Genomic DNA, 18,326 nt, shown 5'->3' with positions numbered 1-18,326 from the left:
CTACACAGGGCACCACCACCACTCCCCTGTCTTTCTCTTTTTGGGGATGACTCATCAGCATAGCCTAACAAATATGAACTATAAAGTACAAACCCACCGATTCCTCAGACACAGACCATTTTTTTTAAGTCAGGTGGGATAAATATGCAATTTTGGTTGATATATTTGCAGGAATATGATGCATCTTAAACATAATAAGAAAATAGGCACATGAATAGTGCAGCAGGCTTAATGAGTACAATAACCCTCTGAGCCCTGAATGTCGAAATAAGTTAATCATTGCCTGGCCATGTGTTTTGATGAAGAATGAAAAATATGAATGCAACTTCCTTGGATTTCACAATGCCGAACATTTGGAGTTCATTATAAACATTTGAAAAAAAATACAAAGGCGGCAGTTTTACATGGGCTAAGTGTTACATAAAAGCTTCGCTTGCAGATTTGAAAGCTGAGAGAAAAGGAAAGTTGATTAAACCAGCGCTTTACTATTATTCTGGAAGGTGAATGGCATGTGGCGATTGCTCAATCGTCGAGACTGCAATGAATGTGTCACTAGAAAGAGTCTGAACCGGGCGGAGTTCCAGCTTTGGGAAGTCCGATTCATTTTAACGAAAAGCTTCGTTCGGACGAAGTGATTCAATAAAAGCGATTCAATGATTCTTTTGAGTCATCACTCAAAGTTGTCCGCTGAAGTAGGTACATGCGCGACATTATGTGCATCATCATGAAGTAAACCACATTTAAGTTTGCCGATATTATCGCTGTGTTTCGTTTCTGCCGTATCGATCGTGTTGTTTGTGGATCCAGCACGTCACCCACTTCACAGTTTTACAGCCAATGTTTTCCATTCGGGGGAATGATCAGAAGAATCTTCCGAATCGATTTAAGTGAATCATTAAAAAGAACCGACTCGTTCGAATCGGACATCAGCTGAAAGTAGAGCTCAGAAAACAGCATCAGTAGTTCAGTGAGTCAGACAGCCCTCCTCTCGGGCTCAGATCTACACCGGGAATATTTCACACCACACAGCTGCCTCATACAGTATCTTTTGGGCTTCAATTTCGTTCAAAAAGCTTTAACGGACTAATGCAAAAAAATAAAACAAAAGCTGAAAAACAATGGATAAGCGAAACAGGCAGCAAACCTATGATAAAGAAACTTGCGTTTCACATTCATTAACGAGTAAGTAGGAATTTTTTTTTTTTTTTTTTTTTTTTTTTTTTGCTTTTTGCAGCGCATGTATAGATCCGGGATATGCTTGTGTAAAATCAAACTTACATCAGTTTCAACTAGCCTACTGTAGTTTGTAAGAATGAGCGTTCAGTGGCTTCAGAAACCGGTACCGGGAAGACACGGACACAAGCGCTTTGACACAGACGAGCCCGTGATCAGATGTCCGCGGCTCAGCGAGTCTTCTGCTGACGTGGGTCTCCTGGGCTCCTCACCGGGATCCCCGGTAAGCGGATCACCTCTGAGCCTCACCTCAGCCCACCAGGGTCCCGCTCGTATCGGCCAGTACCTCCTAGTGCCCCTGACCGACCGACCGGGGGTGCACAGCGCTTTAGACATGGACACAAACGAGGAACTGCTCTGCAAGGTAAACCAATGCATACTATAATATACATGACCCATATAATGATCCACTCTCTTCAACTAACACGTTTTATGCATCTGAGACCCAGCACTTTTATTTATTTTTAAACGCAGGTAATTTTTAAGTTTCAATAATACGCATCATCTTTAACAACAACAACAACTAAAACAAAATTATTATTATTATTATTATTATTATTATTATTATTATTATTATTATTATTATTATTATATTGTGTCTTATTTATACTTATTGTATAAATAGTATAATATTATATACAAATATGCAGTTGGAATTTGTGTTCAGATAACATGGATGCCATATTATTTATATCTATAAATTAAAATATGACAGATGTGTATCAATTATTTATGTATCTGCATCTGTGTGAGAAATATGGGGCTGACATGACACTCAAAAAGACTGTTTTATTGCTGCCACTCACTTTAACTTTTTATAATATGTTTGTGCTTTAATCTTAGAGTATCACTTCCATTCACCTCTTGTGAACTGACTTAATCAGGTCAGCGTTGATGTTGTCTTATAATACTATACGGAACACTATTTTTTATTTCAATTTTTTTGCCATCTGCAGGTGTTTGATATGGGCCAATACCAGGAGAAAATAACAGCCTACAGCATGCTCTCAAGTCATAAGAACATTGCACAGATAAAAGACATAGTTCTTGGAGAGAGCAAAGCATATGTGTTCCAAGAGAAGGATTTTGGCGACATGCACACCTTTGTAAAGAGTAGCAAGAGGATTCCTGAAGACCTGGCTTCCAAGCTTTTCTACCAGGTGGTATCTGCAGTGAACCACTGCCACCAGGTTGGCATCATTTTGGGGGACCTCAAGCTCCGCAAGTTTGTGTTCTCAGACGAGAAAAGGTGAGAGTTATAGTTAGTGAGCAGGAGTTCTTATGGAGCACACCAGGTGCAGTACTGTACCTCATGCATCAATGCCGTGACATCAGCAGTGTTATACTGGATGAATAGTGTCAGTTTTAGTTTTATTCAGTTTTCACTTCCTCGCAGCAATGTGTCACATTGCAGGTGACTGGTGCTGCTTCCCAAAAGATTCAATGGAACAAACCTATTATGTTCCTCTGGATTTTTCTTTAGAAAACGAGAGTCCTCTGAATTACGGAAGTGAATTATGTATAAAAAAAAAACCATCATTGATTGAATTTAAACATTTTTATCCACAATCCCCAATGAAAGAAACACACTGAAGATATATATATATTTTAACAGAGCTGTTTTAATTAGCATGCTGTGTTTCTGCTGCTAGACAATAAAACGTTGCACTTTCAAAATAATTGTGTGTCAAAATAATCCAGTTTATACACATTGCTACAGATTTCTGCATTGTGTTACATTACTTAGTGTCTAAATGTTTTTGAAAAATACAATGTAAATGTCCCTTAAAAATGCATCCGTTAAGCCTCAAGTAAATTTCAAACTAACCTAAAGGGCTTATACAGGGCTTCTTTAGAACAAATTATCCAACTACCAATAAGCAGATTTAGCAAATATGTTTTTTTTTACATGCTTCAATACATACATTTAGTTTGCCATTTCTGGGCCAACGTTTTAAGCCTGACCTTTGGGCATCGGTTTTCATTTGAGTGAAGCAGACAAGAACGTATAAGAGGACGTAGTCACCCTTCTTTCATGGCAGCCAATGGGTGCAGCAAGATGAGTCATAGCAATGCACACAGAGGGGAAACTCACCATTCAGGATCATACCCACACACTCGACACTCCACTCCTGAATACAGCACCGCTCGTAGGTGAGGGGCTCCGGCTCCGGCCATTGCAACACTTAAAGATTGGTCGGTCTGGCCTAGCAGACGCGTCCGTCTGGCACAGACGTGACCAGGGCATGCTGACATTTAGTCAGACGAATAGAGCGTTTGTGTTTTCTTTCACTTTGTTCAGCACCAGGCAGCATAGTGACAGATTATGCAAACCTGCTGTCTGCACACACTTTATCTTTCCGAATGCAATTTCCATAGCTAGAATAGCTTTTGTAAAATGCAGTAATGATGAGTGATGGATAAGCAACAAAAAGGTTGAAGCCCTGTGATAACGCTGAGATACGGTGTGTGATTGCATACAGAAAGACACTCAATGACCTGGAATGCGTCTGTAGTTCGATTGTGAAACACAAACACGCACACAAACAGGCTGGTTGGGCAGGGGCTGTTCATGCGTCACTTGATGTGGGTAATAAGGCTCTGCCAGATGCCGTGAGCGTACAGCACAGGTGCAGGAAGAACACAGTGGACCTACAGCACAGCGCAGTGCATTTCATATGTCCACAGTCTCTCTGTCTGTCACACACACAGGTCTATGACTCATTCTCTCCACCTCTCTGGCAGAATGCTGTTGTGTCATCTGCAAACCCCCCAAACCAAGGCTGATAGCCAGTGATGAAACACAATAGCATGCAGAGCAGCTCATGTTTTACTGAAAGGGATACCACAGACTCATGGGTCATCAAGTCTACATCTAAAGTCCACAGGGATATTCCTAGAGTAGTAGGGGATTTGTTTCTATCGGAAACTGAGCTAAACTTAACCCAGTGTTTACAAGAATACATTGCAGAGCTCTTTGGAATGAGAGGAAGTGTGATCATTTTGCACACGTGCGTTGTGGAAACTCTCGTGCATGCTTTTGTTTAAACGAAGGCCGTAATTAGATGAGGATCTGTCCTATATTTGTTGTAGCAATGGTTTCCGTGGTTTCCCTTCACAGCAATCTGTGAGCTCAACAAAAGGGATGGAGAGTTATTTCAGATCAATGCACAATGAAGGAAGGCTTCAATACATCACTTTGTTTAGCAATGGAATTGAAAGATACTAAATCTATCATCATCAGGCCCACAAGGAATCTCTGTTCACGGAGTCCTGCGTAGATTTCCACAGAGCCGGATCACCTGTCATTTACATCACGCCACCCTCTGTGTTATATCCTGGCTAATTTTATTATGCTTTATGCTTTGTTAAAAGATTGATTCCCATGTTTAAGATTTGAACTTGCTCTCTGATGGCAGTTTATTAAGAGATAACAAGTTATGACAATGCATTGATACCAAGGACCAAAAGAGGGAAGTCTCCCCCTTCTTACAATATAAATGCAGCTTAATATTTTAATCTAAAAACAATAACCGGTTATTGTTATTGTACTAAAGCAAACTGTTAAAATATTTAAATGATCTTGACTTAATCATTGCTGACCTGTATTCAGGAAGCAACATGAAATATAATTTTTAACAAATCTGGTGAATGTCAGTAAAAATCATTACATTAATATTTTCATATTTATATACGAGTGCACACATCAAATATGATTGCCCTAAAAATACACTACCGTTTCAAATGAATAAATGCTGTTCTTTTGATGTTTCAAAGAAAAAAAGTGTCAGTTTCCAAAAAATAAGAACAACTGAAAATCCAGCTTTGCTATCACAGGACATTTTAAAATATATATTAAAATAGAGAAGCTATTTTAAACTGCATTAACATTTCACAGTATTACTGTTTTTACTGTATTTTTTTACAAAGCATTTTTTCCCACAGGTTTTGCATCAAAATTTGTGTGTAAATGTGAAAAAAGACCTGATCGTTAGTGCAATGTAGCTGATTCTGAATGGAATGTATACCAGTCATATGATTTTTTTTTTTTTTTTTTTTTACAGCCAAAACACAGTAAATAGTACCTGATTGTACTAACCATGATGTGTTTATTTTAGGGCCCAACTGAAATTAGAGGGTCTGGAGGACTGCCATATTCTGCGCGGAGAGGACGACTTGATGTTTGACACGCACGGCTGCCCTGCTTACGTGAGTCCTGAGATTTTAAACGGCGGAGTGTGTTACTCTGGCAAGCAGGCGGATGCGTGGAGCCTCGGCATCATGCTGTACACAATGCTGGTGGGCCGCTATCCTTTCCATGACCCGGACCCCGCAACCCTGTTCTCAAAGATTCGACGGGGCACATATTGCCTCCCTGATGGGCTGTCTTTAAGGGCGCGCTGCCTACTTCGCAGTCTGCTCAGAAAGGACCCGGGCGAGAGACTGACCACAGCGGAGGTCCTCATTCACCCGTGGTTTAATGGCAACACACAGGACACAGGAAATGCAGAACAGGAAGTCAACCTGAGAGAACAGACAGTGCCCCAGATAGAAATTGAGCAGGATGAGGATTTTTTCTCCTGAGGAAACCATATAGATTGAATATGGACCAAAACTGTTCGTGAACTTGGTGTTTTGTTTTTATCATTTGGTTTCTTATATGGATTTTGTAATAGATTCAGAAGTATACACTCAGTGAGTATTCACTCAAAGTACTGTATCATGTGTGTCAGGTTTTTAAGGCCAGTGTGAATTCGTTTTGATGTCTTCTGCTAGTGAATCATTCTTGTGCTGTATGAAGTGAATGAGACTGGGCATTATGGGTCATGTGATAACGAGAGAATGTGAGAATGTGTGCATGGTGACTAACCTCGGCCTATGGGGCAGACCTTTGGCTTCACTTACTGTCAAAATGAATTGTCACTAAGTGAATACTGCAGTACCAAAGGTACTTGTCTCCTTTTATAAGGAGGAGAATGAAAACTAAAGGAATCTGACATACGCATACATATGGAGGACTAGAAGTGCAGCTTAAAAATATAATAAATAAACAATTATCAGTATATTTAATAAAAAAAAGTAAGAATTGTAATAAAAAATATAGACATTTTAACCTATTTAATTAATGTTTAGAAATTTAGTTAAATATAAAAACAAACAGAAAAATAGTTTTTAAAATGCAACTGGTTTAAAAAGCTTTTTTTAAAGTGCTCTTACAAAATAAACAGTGTAAAAAAAAAAGCACTTTTAAAAAAGCAACTTACCAATGCTTTATTAGATACAATTTTTAAAAAAGCATTTAAAGTGATTTTAATATTTAATATTAATACATATAATTAATGTTTTACTATATTTACCATTTTAAACATTAATTAAATAAACACTGGTAATTATGTTTATATTTGTGAATTTTTAAATGGCAATTTAGCTGCATTTTATTTTTATTTTAATTAAATAAATTGATAATTGATTCATTCATTTTAATTTGAGGTTGCACTTCCGATTACATGCTATAGACTGTTTTAAATCACAGATACTGTTTGCTATTCTGACTTATGCCTCTCAAGATTTGCCAAACTGTACAGAAAAGCCATTCAGAAGTTAAATGTCACATATTGACCTTTAACACTCTGTGACATCTAAGGGGTTACCATTACATACAGATTCTTAAATGTTCAGGATGAGCCTCGTACAGACTGATACAAAGTGTTCATTTATTCTGCTGTATCCTGATCTTTATAGTCTTTCTAGACACAGTTCATTTACTTGAATCCAAGCAACCTCATAACAGCATGAGGCTTCAGTATGGCAGGCAAGTTCATACTGCGAGTAAGATATAAGATGACTCAACAGCGGGGCGTTGGTGTAACGAAAAGGAAAGGGCTATGAACCCAGAATAGTGTGCTCAGTATGACTACAAACGCATATCTTTACTCTCGCTTTAAAGAAAGGAGAACAGTACTACTGTAAGGGTTGAGCATCCTATAAAGGTCTGTTTTCTGCTTGCCCTCTTGCTGGGGATTTTATGTTACCTCTAGATCCAAGAATAATGGTGATGCATGACGTTTATGATTTCTGAAAGGCTCTTTATAAGCAAAGGCTGGAGGGTTTGCAAAATGTCGTTCTTATGCATGCAGCACATGGGGAAAGCTGACACGAGTGCACAGAGTTCATATTGCTCTGTGAATTATGTATTTGTGACACAAACCCCAAGGTTTGACCATGAGGGTTTAACGGTTATAATCCATTGTTCAAATGAGCATCTGTAAATATGTACATCTTAAGTGTGTGAACAAAATTTAATAAACTCTTTGTTATTTATATTTGTGGTGCATTCTGTGAAAAACGTCTCTATAGAAAGATTGTATATGTTTTGTATAAAGCAAAGCTGTACATTGCATTTTATTCCTTGTGATTTCTTTTTTAATTTCCAGACCATCAGAGATCACTGATAATTTTCTCAATCCAGTCTCAAGATGTCAAAATAACTCTTGTTAACACAAAAGGTGTGCTTAACTGTATTGAATGTGCACTTCAGTGTACTTCAAACTTTAAAAGTATACGTATATAACTGTACTTGCAGGTGATAGAGTAAAAGGCCACTTAAGTATACATAAAGAGAAAACACTTTCATGACTGTTACTTACACACTTAAGTGCACTTTAAAAAATAATAATTTAGGAAGTATACTTTCTAATTTGGATGTGTTAAAACCTCTAAAATAACTAATATTTTTTTTATTATATTTTTAACTGCATGTTATTAAATATTACATTTAAAGTTAACATTTTTTAAATTAGTAGCTTCATTATTACAAATGTGTAATCTGTTAAAAATAAATTTAATTTATTACAAAAAATTAAATACGCAACATACAAGTTCCAGAATAAATTACTTTTTTTTTTTTTTTACAATAAATGCTTGTCAGTGCAGTATATCCAACAGTTCACTTTAACCATTTAACCAAGACAATAAAAGTATTTATGAAATTCATATTCAAAAAAGCACACTAAACTGTGTTTTACATTTTTATTTCATTGCAATTAACATGCAGTTAAGATTATGAAAACTTTACATTTAGTTTGTATATACTGCAGTATATTATTTCCGTAATATGAGTCTTTTCAAAAGTATTCTAAACATGTGCTTCTTTCTCACCAGGGAACTAAACCACTGGCAGCAATAAAACGTCCTCTTGTGCTAAATTCAGGACAGACTGAAAGAGAAAGCTTAATGTGCATTTTGACCTGAGAGTCGGGTTGCTCCGCCCTCTATTATGACTTCACAGAGGCTTGCGTAAGCGGCTGATTGGGTATCAACAGAGTAGCTGGAGCGTCTCTTTTGTTGGGCGGCTGCCAGGCAGCGTTGCACGCCATGGGTGCAATTGCCAAACATGTCGGCGCCAGCCTTGGGTGACGCTCTGATAAAAAGTGCCACTGTGCTTGCACGACCCATATTATCTTGACACTAGTCTTTCTGAGTGACATTATGAGTCACTACCAAGTGTATGAAGTTGTCTCCAAATCAAAGAAGATGTGATGGGATAAGGTCATATTTAAGGGCCTGTTAGCAGCTTAGTTGTGATATGCAGTCAGGCTTTAGACGTGATAAAGATATATAGATAAAGAGGTGTAAAGCGACTCTGTAAGCAACTTGTGTCACTACATGTCAACTGCACCGACTATTACTCTGCTTGCTTCAAGTGAAGGTAACGCCAACAGCCATGAACTTAAGTCTACAGAGACTTGATTTCAAGATTTACAAGAGCAAGAGCCGGAGCCATTATGATGCACAGCGTATCACTGTAGAGCATTTCATCTTCTGTCAGGACCATTTAAACACAAATACTGACATCACATTTGTTGTCAGTTACACAATCTACAATCCCACACAGAAACAAGGAGCAGAGGTACACTCTGATGATCAGATAATAATCCAAACAAATTGTTTCATATTGCATCATTTTGGAGATCTTCTATCTAAAACAACTTTGCAACATTACCCTCATTTCAAAATGACACTAATTTGAGGTCGAGGGAAAGAGGGCTGACAGGGTCAAAGAACATCATTTGTAAGATGTTCACAACATCAGTCAGAAACCAATACATGTCTGTTTTGGATGTCTGCACTGTTAATTATTCATTATTAATTTTATGTATTATTATACATTTATTAATATTTTGAATAAGCTTTTATGTTCATATTTTCATCTCAATTATATTTTTTACATCTCAATCTAGCTTTATTTTTATTTAAATGTTAGTTTTAGTAGATTTCAGTTAGTTGCCAGAGCAATAAGATTTAACATTTTCATTTAAGTTTTTCATCTAATATTTAGCATATATTTTATTTTAGCTTATTCAGTTAACCAAAAACTGATTTTTGAGTTTTAATTTAGTTACAGTAACAATAACAACACTGTCGACAATGGTTTATGAAAGATTTAATAAAGTTACTTGAAATTCTTTGAGGGCAATATTTGATTAGCAGTGTTATGTCACACTCATGTGGAGATGTTTGGTACTTCAACATTTACTTTTTCCAAAGAAAACATTTCCTGTTCCTGGAAAACAGGAACATAATTAAATTGGATAAAGGAAGGAAAAATCACTAGAATTCACAGAATAATTCAAGCCTGTTTCAGGAAACACATTTCTAAATTTGTTAAAAAGCCGACTATTCCTAATATATATGGGAATGGTTAACCACCAGAGGCCAGTATTTCAGCAAAATACCGATACACTTCTCGTCAGGCCTGTTGAACAGATGGTTTGATGTTCTCCGTGCTGTGCTAGCATCTGTTTCACTGTTTCAGTATGTTAGCTACATGAGAGCTCACATAAAAATAGAGATGCTTTACCTTTACCTGTCCCATCAGCCGTTTTACTGCGCTCATGGCGCAAGCTCTATATCACTTCATCATAAATAACCCCGCACAAGAAACTGTGAGCATACATTCAGTAGTCTAAATAGTTCTGTCATCATGAAGGCAAATTGTGCATACGCAGCACACAAGAACGTCTCTCAAATGCATACTGAAATATAGTTCTGCATTTCCAGATTACATAAGGTACAAGCTAACATGCATTTTTTATTTGTCATTTAATGCATAATTTGACAAATCTATTAGAAAATATGCGAAAATGAAAATGTATATGCATAAACCGGCCTTTTTCACATTTTTATCACTATCTGCAGGTCTCATCCATGAGTATGCAATATTGGAGAGCAAGCATTTAGTTTTGAGAAGTTGAATGATCAATGAAGCTATAGTGGACCCCTTTATTAAAATACCTGGAAGTGAGGAATAATATAAAAAATGTCATATTCACTCAGTATTACTTGATCTAATTCACAAAAATCTCAATTGCATTTAGGAAGAAATGAATTGTACTCAGTTGTGTTTTAGACACTAAAACAGTCCAGTACATTAGTCAAACACATTTTTATATTGAAATAATGAAGATTTCTGTGCCGCCCCAGACTGGTTGCTGGCCCCTCCCTGGTCACCCCAATGAAAAACACCCTGACTCCGCCACTGTTCCATTCTGTCATTGTGTGCTTATCAGACATAGCCTACTGAAGTAGTGCCTCGAAGTCAGCAAGTAGGCCTAACATACCAATTTTAAGCTTGTTTACTGTTGTGGTTGATTGACAGGTGAGGGGGCAGTGTTTCATGCGTCCAAAACGTGTTCGACCCACTGGTCGATAATAATGGATAATTCACCACGTTTTGAACTCCATTCACACTCCTATATAGCTGTGTTGGGATTCATCTTAAGTTAAACAAATGCCTCAAACACCATAAAATCACTTGGAACGCTTTAGCTACCAATTAGAAACTTTTGGAAAAGTTGTCAGGCTAATGCACAATGTCAAAAAGTTTTGTAGAGACAAAAAGTGATTTTTATCCTTTTCTGCTTTGTACTAAATTTGATTCAGGGTTACACCAGCATCCTAAACATTACAGAAGGTTTTTGCCTCCTGCAAGTGACAAATAACATGGGGAATGTTGCAACAAATCTGAGAGAGAGAGATAATCTTTTAATAATTGTACTGTGGTGCTTTGAATGCGAGATGCATTAACGCTTGCTCTCCCTCATAAGATCACGGGTTTGCCAGAGCTCTGTTGGCTGGGTTATATCATACCCCTCCTGATGGAAGTGAAACTTTCAGAGGAGCCATCTTTTTGAAACTGCTCAAACAGATGACTTTTGAATTACATTTGTCATCTTATTACCGCTCTCTCTAAATGTCATGTTCATTCCTGCTCAGTCATTCATCAGCCATCACATCTGTTAATAGACTGCTTGAAGTCTGCTCATTTTGTACACCACTGGGATGGTAATGCTAAACTGATAAGTTGAGCTACTTGTTGAGCCTGTTTTCACTCACAGCATCGACTGGTTTTATATTAAAAGTGAATCATTATAATAATAACAAGTTTACTGATGATAATTATATCAGTTATAATAGGTTGAAATGAGCATAGTAGGTTTACAAGAGTTAAAAAGGAACATATTTTTTGATTTGGTGTTGATGAAGGAGTGTTTGAATGTTTCTAATGGGACTTTAAATTATGTTGATGCAACTTAATTGCTTTATGTGTAACCGATGTACAAAAAGCATACTTTTTTAGTGAGTAAATGTTGGGAAAGATTATAAAAATATTTTTATAGAGGTGTTCTATTTAGTTGTTAATCTCAGTGTTGAATGCCATTAGCATTTGAGAGGGTAAAATAATATAGTTTTAGCAAGAAAACATATTATTCTGCCAAATAAAATTCAAAGAGAGAAGATGTTTATATATATAAAGTGTGGCAAAATGAGCACTAAAGCAAAAACATGCTGTATCAAAGATATAAACAAACATTTATTTGTTCAGGTAAAATAACATTTAAAAATATTCCTGCTTTATTTAAATAGGTGGCTCTTTATTGAGACTAATTTTGGATGTATTTAATGTGACACAGTGGAGCAAGAAGCCTAAGTAGCTTATCTTCCAGGCTTCATCAGCAAATACCTAATCAGCATTTTTGAAAAAAATAAAAAACACCCAAAATAGCCAGTAGATTAATTCTAATCAGACCTACACCACATTGTGAGAGGCTTAGCTGTACTTTCCAAAAATTGACCATTATATCCAAGCACACATGCCGCTTTTTGTTAAGGAAGCTGTGCATTTTTTGGTGCAAAAATAAGTTAACGCCTGCCCTTTTGTAAAGCCACAGAAGACAAAAGATTAGATTCTCAGCACATAACACATTGTGTTCTCTTCAAATCCCACAGATCAGACATTTCATTGGCAGCCTTGCTGGTTGTTCTCCCCATACGACTACGGAGATGTGATGTGTTAACAAGAATATAAATAAACTCTGGCTAAAAAAAGTAACTGAAACTATGGGAATATACAAACCCGATTCCAAAAATGTTGGGACACTGTAAATAAATTCATTGTGAATAAAAACAGAATGCAATGATGTGGAAGTTTCAAATTTCAATATTTTATTCAGAATACAACATAGATGGCCTATCAAAAAAATAATAATAATAAACTGATAAAATGTATAATTTTAAGGAAAAAATAAGTTGACTTTAAGTTTCATGGCATCAACACATCTCAAAAAAGTTGTGACAAGGCCATGTTAATCACTGCATCCCCTCTTCTTTTTATAACAGTCTGCAAACGTCTGGGGACTGAGGAGACAAGTTGCTCAAGTTTAGGAATATGAATGTTGTCCCATTCTTGTCTAATACAGGCTTCTAGTTGCTTAACTGTCTTAGGTCTTCTTTGTCGCATCTTCCTCTTTATGATGGGACAAATGTTTTCTATGGGTGAAAGATCTGGACTGCAGACTGGCCATTTCAGTACCCGGATCTACGCAAGGGCCCGAAGATCACGGGCATGCAGTATGGTTTTCCAGCCTTGACCTTTACGCACAGAGTTTGTTTCAGATTCCCTGAATCTTTGGATGATATTAAATGCACTGGATGATATTGGATGATATTAAATGCTCTGTACAGTAGATGATGATAAAGTCAAACGCTTTGCAATTTTTCTCAGAGAAACTCCTTTCTGATATTGCTCCACTATTTTTCACCGTAGCATTGGGGGAATTGGTGATCCTCTGCCCATCTTGACTTCTGAGAAACACTGCCACACTGAGAGGCTTTTTTTATACCAAATCATGTTGCCAATTGAACTTATAAGTTGCAAATTGGTCCTCCAGCTGTTCCTTATATGTACATTTAACTTTTCTGGCCTCTTATTGCTACCTGTCCCAACTTTTTCGGAATGTGTAGCTCTCATGAAATCCAAAATGAGCCAATATTTCAAAATGTCTCACCTTCAACATTTGATATGTTATCTATATTCTATTGTGAATACATTTTATGAGATTTGTAAATTATTCCATTCCTTTTTTACTCACAGTTTGTGCCACGTCCACACTTGGGTTTGTAAATTAAAAGTGAGGAAGTTCTTGAATGGAGGCCTTTATGTTGTTGCCAAACAATTCCCTTTGTATATACGATGTTTTGGATTTTTTTACCTTCGCTAATTCATTTTAAATAATGCCTATTGACTTTGGGTCAACCATTTCTGTCAGTAATGTTTGGGTTAAGATTACTGATAAGGTTTCTGTTCGCGCATTTGTTTACCGCATTCTGCATGTAATCACTTGTGTCATTAGTGATCACAGAATATATTTTTTAAAAGCTTTTTTTAAACCATATATTTTATACATAGCTTATAATTTTGTAAGAAAAAAAGTGTGCAGAATACCTCCATGCATGCCCAACCTTTTGTTTTTACATGCTTTTAACCCCCCACTCCCTGCTGTCATGTGGCAAATTCATTTCTAAACATACAAATGCTGCATGTCGTTTCCCAGTTAACATGAAATCATAAAAGCATTTAACAGTAGTATTACAAAATTTAAACTGCCTGTATGTGTGCAGTGTTTACATTTACATTTATGCATCTGCAAATGCTTTAATACCAAAGCAATTTACAAAGGCCGAAGGAGTGAGTCAGTGCATTGTTTTAATGATGTGAAATAAAAAGTTTTGTTACATCAGGGAGAATGCAAAACCTTAGATTAATTTCTCCACCCACTCAGAAGACCTTGCATTGCTTTTTTGTTGCTCTTGTAAAATCTTTCAAAGGAACAAGAAGGACTTTTGCTTAATTTTTTTGTTGATATCATGCACTTATGTTCTAAAACTTGCAATGTGCACAAGCCTACTCTATCAGTCCATTTAAGGTCTTTGGGGATTTTTTTTTTTTTTTTTTTTTTTTTTATGTTTGCCACCACATTCTTGTGGTTGATTACAAGGTGTAAGGTGGTTATGCACACCTCTCTCCACCCACCACCGAAACCATAAACTGTCATTCTGCTGCTGTGGATTGTGAACTAGAGTATGACGAAAGGCCATTTGCCCCATAAATGTAGTAAAGAACATAATCAGAAACCATAGACTGTTTCATAAAGATGAACAAAACATTCCGAGGCTGCATTAAAAGCCATGACCTGTACAGATGTGCAACAGCATGAGATTCACATTTCAGCGGGTGAAGTAAAAGGAGGAGAGTGGTAGCATGACCTCCTGGGCTACTTTAATTACAGTTCAGCCGTGTTGCTTTTCAGAGGCATAGACCATGGTTCTGATCATCTCCTTCTGATTATTAGACCTTTGTAAAGACTCTGTATGCTGTCAGGCTGTAATTATAAGAAGCTCAGATAGCTTTTTACATATAGCAGTACCTTACACAGAGCAGTTTCGAAGAATCTCCTGGCATAAGGAAAAAGACATGTATTTATAAACATGTATTTCTTACTTCAACTGTAATTATTATGTTTATTTTCTTTTTTTTCTTCTCCTTTTTTTTTTACATTAAGTTGCATTGACTATCAACATTAAAATTAATTTACACGGTATGTAAATTACATGGTACATGGTATGAATGTAAAATTGTGTTAAATGTCATGGTGCAAGAGCAAATTGCTTATAAACTGCACCATAAAAAAGACATGAAATTGTTAGATGTATTAAAATTCACAAGCTCCAAAAATTTTGTTAGATTTAGTTAAATGTAGCATTACTGTATATCACTTGCTCACCATTGGATCCTCTGCAGCAGTGTCACCAGAATGAAAGTCCAAACAGCTGATAAAACAGCTGATCACAATAATCCAGTCCACCAGTTAACATCTTGTGAAGTGAAAATCTGTGTTTTTGAGGAACAGATTCAAACACAGTCTTCCTCCATGAAAAGGCCATCCTCTGTTGTCTGCTCACATCAAAGTCCACCAACATAATTGTTTAGAACTGTTTTCACTTGTAAATTGTGCTTGATCTATGGTATTTCTCTCCTGATTCAGATAAGAAGACTTTTTCACTAGTGAAAGCAATGTTATGAATAGAGATTATTCGATGGATTTGTTACAAACACGCAGCTTTTCAATTCACAAGACATTAATTCATGGATTGGAGTCATATGGATTACTTGAGGATTATTCTGATGATTTTAACACCTGTTTGGTTCTCATTGATAGAACCCATTTCAATGCAGAGAATCCACTGGTGAACAAGTGATGTAATGCTAAGGTTCTCCAGATCTGTTCTGATGAAGAAACTAACTCATCTACATTTTTGCCTGAGGGTCAGTACATTTTCAGCAAATTTTAATTTTAGGATGATCTATTTCTTTAAAGTAAGCTATATTAGAAAGTATTGAGTATTAATCATGCATCATATACTAAGTCTTCTGAAACCACACGATAGCTTTATGAGAGAATCAGACTAAAATATGCACACATGAAAGAGATTTGAGAGCTGTGGCAGAGGGTAAGCTATCCAGTGAACGGCAACTTTTAATGGTTCCTCCAGTGAGTATAGAGTATAGACTTTTGATTTATATTATTTATTATTTAATTATATAATTTTGGAAACTTGACAGCCCCTAGTCCCCATTCATATTGTATGACAAAGAACAGCTTAGACTTACTGCCTCATATAGGTCATATGGGTTTAGAAATACTTGACGGTAAATAATGACAGGATCTTTATATTTGAGTGAACCATCTCTTTAAGTATTGTGGAAAATTGTTCAGAAGTGGATCGGTCTCATTGAGTTGAATAAAACTGAATAAAAGGAGCTGTCCAGAGAATGGGAGAGTGGGAACTTCTTTATGTGAGTCATCCTTTCAGCCAGAAGCAGCTATAAAAAAGGCTTAACACAAGCAAATATACAGCCATGACGCAATGATATAAATAAATCTTTTGCATTTTTCTCAGTTTTGTAGAGAAATGTCCGAAATCATCCAAACTTATGGAATATGAGAGTTTCTGTTGTTAGTTGTTTGTTATTAATATATCTATAAAGGATGACAATCATTTGAGCCATTCATTTGCTCTGGAAATACAGTATGGGCATTATTTTGTGTCACTTATCAGTCCAAATACTCTCAGCACTGCATGCCTACACTGATGCTAGAAGTGATGCATCTTGAACAGATAACTTCATCATCACTCCTGACAGTAATATCAAACAGTCTGTTCTTTCAACAAAGCTAAAAGGCTTTTTGAAGACCCCCAGCATCGTTCTTTTTCTTTGGACAGTGTTTTGCTAGTTGATATTAGACTTAATATTAGATATCAAGCTTCATGGATTCCCCCAAACAAGTTTCTTTTGACACATTACTGGCCACATGGAGGAGGCTGGGATGTGAAATTAATGTTCCGCTCTGATAGCCCTGACCCTGAGCTTACTGTATTGGGTGCTCCAGATTTTATTGTACATAAAATGCATCCGAGGCAATCACTGCTCGACACCAGTAAGGCGCTGTGAATGAAACATTCGGGCAACCCATGGGAAAGTGAACAGGAGCAGTGATCGGATCAGTCAGGCATTACGTGCAGAACCAGCAGCGAATGAAATCAAATTTGCAGAGATTTTGCATCTGGTATAACCGAGGAATGTATGATTCAGCATTTGGTGTTCGTCACAGTGGCTCCTGGAGTTATCGTCACAATACAGATCAGAGGAAATTGTCCTGCCCTGCAGGTAGTCAGCAGTGGCTCTGGAGTTTCTCTCTTTGTATTCAGAGAGTAACATGACAGCTATCAAAACACGTTCAGACAGGATAAACAGTGAAAGTAGCTTGTAAATTGTTTGATGTTAGGGAAATAAAACGTTCCCAGAATGTATTTGGACACAAATTATTCAACAATAAATTCTTTTAAAACAGCTAGTTCTATTGTTTTTATTGCTCTGCTTGTTTTTTTCACATGAAGGTTACATCTTTACACTAGTAAAAGGTCTTTATGAGTGAGTCACTGAATCAATAATTCATCCTTTTCACTCAAAAAGATTGATTATTTACGACATGAAACAAGCGATTCAGGAAGGAAACGTCACTATTGTCTATTGCTCGTGTTCAATAGATTGGAAACATTCCAACATAAAGCTTTTAATAATAATTCTATGAAACTAAATAAATAAAATAAAAAATTGTCCACAAAAATAATACTAATTCTATGAGAATAGACCATTTGGAAATACTGCAGAAAACATTTTTACTCCACTGCAGTTGTGTGTGCACTTTGGTGGCAGTGGGGAAAAACAGGTGAGATAGATAAAAAAATACCTTCTTGTGTCTTACTGTCAGACTCTGAATGTGTTTGGGAGGAGCACGTTCAGATTATAAACCAATTTAGCACAGGTGAGAATGTTCAGATGATTAACTCAATTAGCGTAAGTAGCCTATAAATACCCACAACAGTTTTTCTTTAATACAGTCCCTCCTCCACCCCAAATCTTCGCTCCTAACTGTTCTTATCCCAGCGTGTGGATATGGTGTTCTCTTGGTTCAGGCTAAATTCTGAGCTCGGCTCCCACCCCTCGGACAGCACACCAAATATGTATTTGATTGGCTCAATTTGATTATAAGTGTAAACTTGTGCTTAGTATATAGTTGTTTGACTTATTTATATGCTTGTATAGCTAGATTTTGTGTGTTTGTTGCTGACTAGGCAGTACACTGGTTCGTAATACACAAAATCATTCAACAAATACTGGTATTTAACAT

At 36.6% G+C, this 18,326-nt stretch overlaps 1 protein-coding gene across 1 annotated transcript; it reads left to right on the top strand.

The window, feature by feature from the left end:
* Nucleotides 1–958: 958 nt before the first annotated feature.
* On the top strand, nucleotides 959–7,554 carry LOC127935912 (tribbles homolog 1-like). The gene is made up of 3 exons (XM_052534131.1): nucleotides 959–1,597; nucleotides 2,190–2,482; nucleotides 5,352–7,554. Exons 1-3 carry the CDS (start codon nucleotides 1,313–1,315, stop codon nucleotides 5,815–5,817), a joined length of 1,044 nt encoding a protein of 347 aa, XP_052390091.1. The 5' UTR covers nucleotides 959–1,312; the 3' UTR covers nucleotides 5,818–7,554.
* Nucleotides 7,555–18,326: the final 10,772 nt, after the last annotated feature.

Source organism: Carassius gibelio, chromosome A19 (assembly GCF_023724105.1).
Source record: "Carassius gibelio isolate Cgi1373 ecotype wild population from Czech Republic chromosome A19, carGib1.2-hapl.c, whole genome shotgun sequence".
In the NCBI taxonomy this organism is placed as follows: domain Eukaryota; kingdom Metazoa; phylum Chordata; class Actinopteri; order Cypriniformes; family Cyprinidae; genus Carassius; species Carassius gibelio.
Note: the sequence above shows the minus strand (reverse complement) of the source record. Positions and strands in the feature narration are given on the sequence as shown.

What these genes read in the sequence shown, in the direction of transcription:
- LOC127935912 (XM_052534131.1), top strand. Translation starts at nt 1,313, where the DNA reads ATGAGCGTTCAGTGGCTTCAGAAACCGGTACCGGGAAGACACGGACAC. An exon ending in ACGAGGAACTGCTCTGCAAG is followed by an intron (nt 1,598 to 2,189) that starts GTAAACCAATGC and finishes TGCCATCTGCAG; the next exon opens with GTGTTTGATATGGGCCAATA. An exon ending in GTGTTCTCAGACGAGAAAAG is followed by an intron (nt 2,483 to 5,351) that starts GTGAGAGTTATA and finishes TGTTTATTTTAG; the next exon opens with GGCCCAACTGAAATTAGAGG.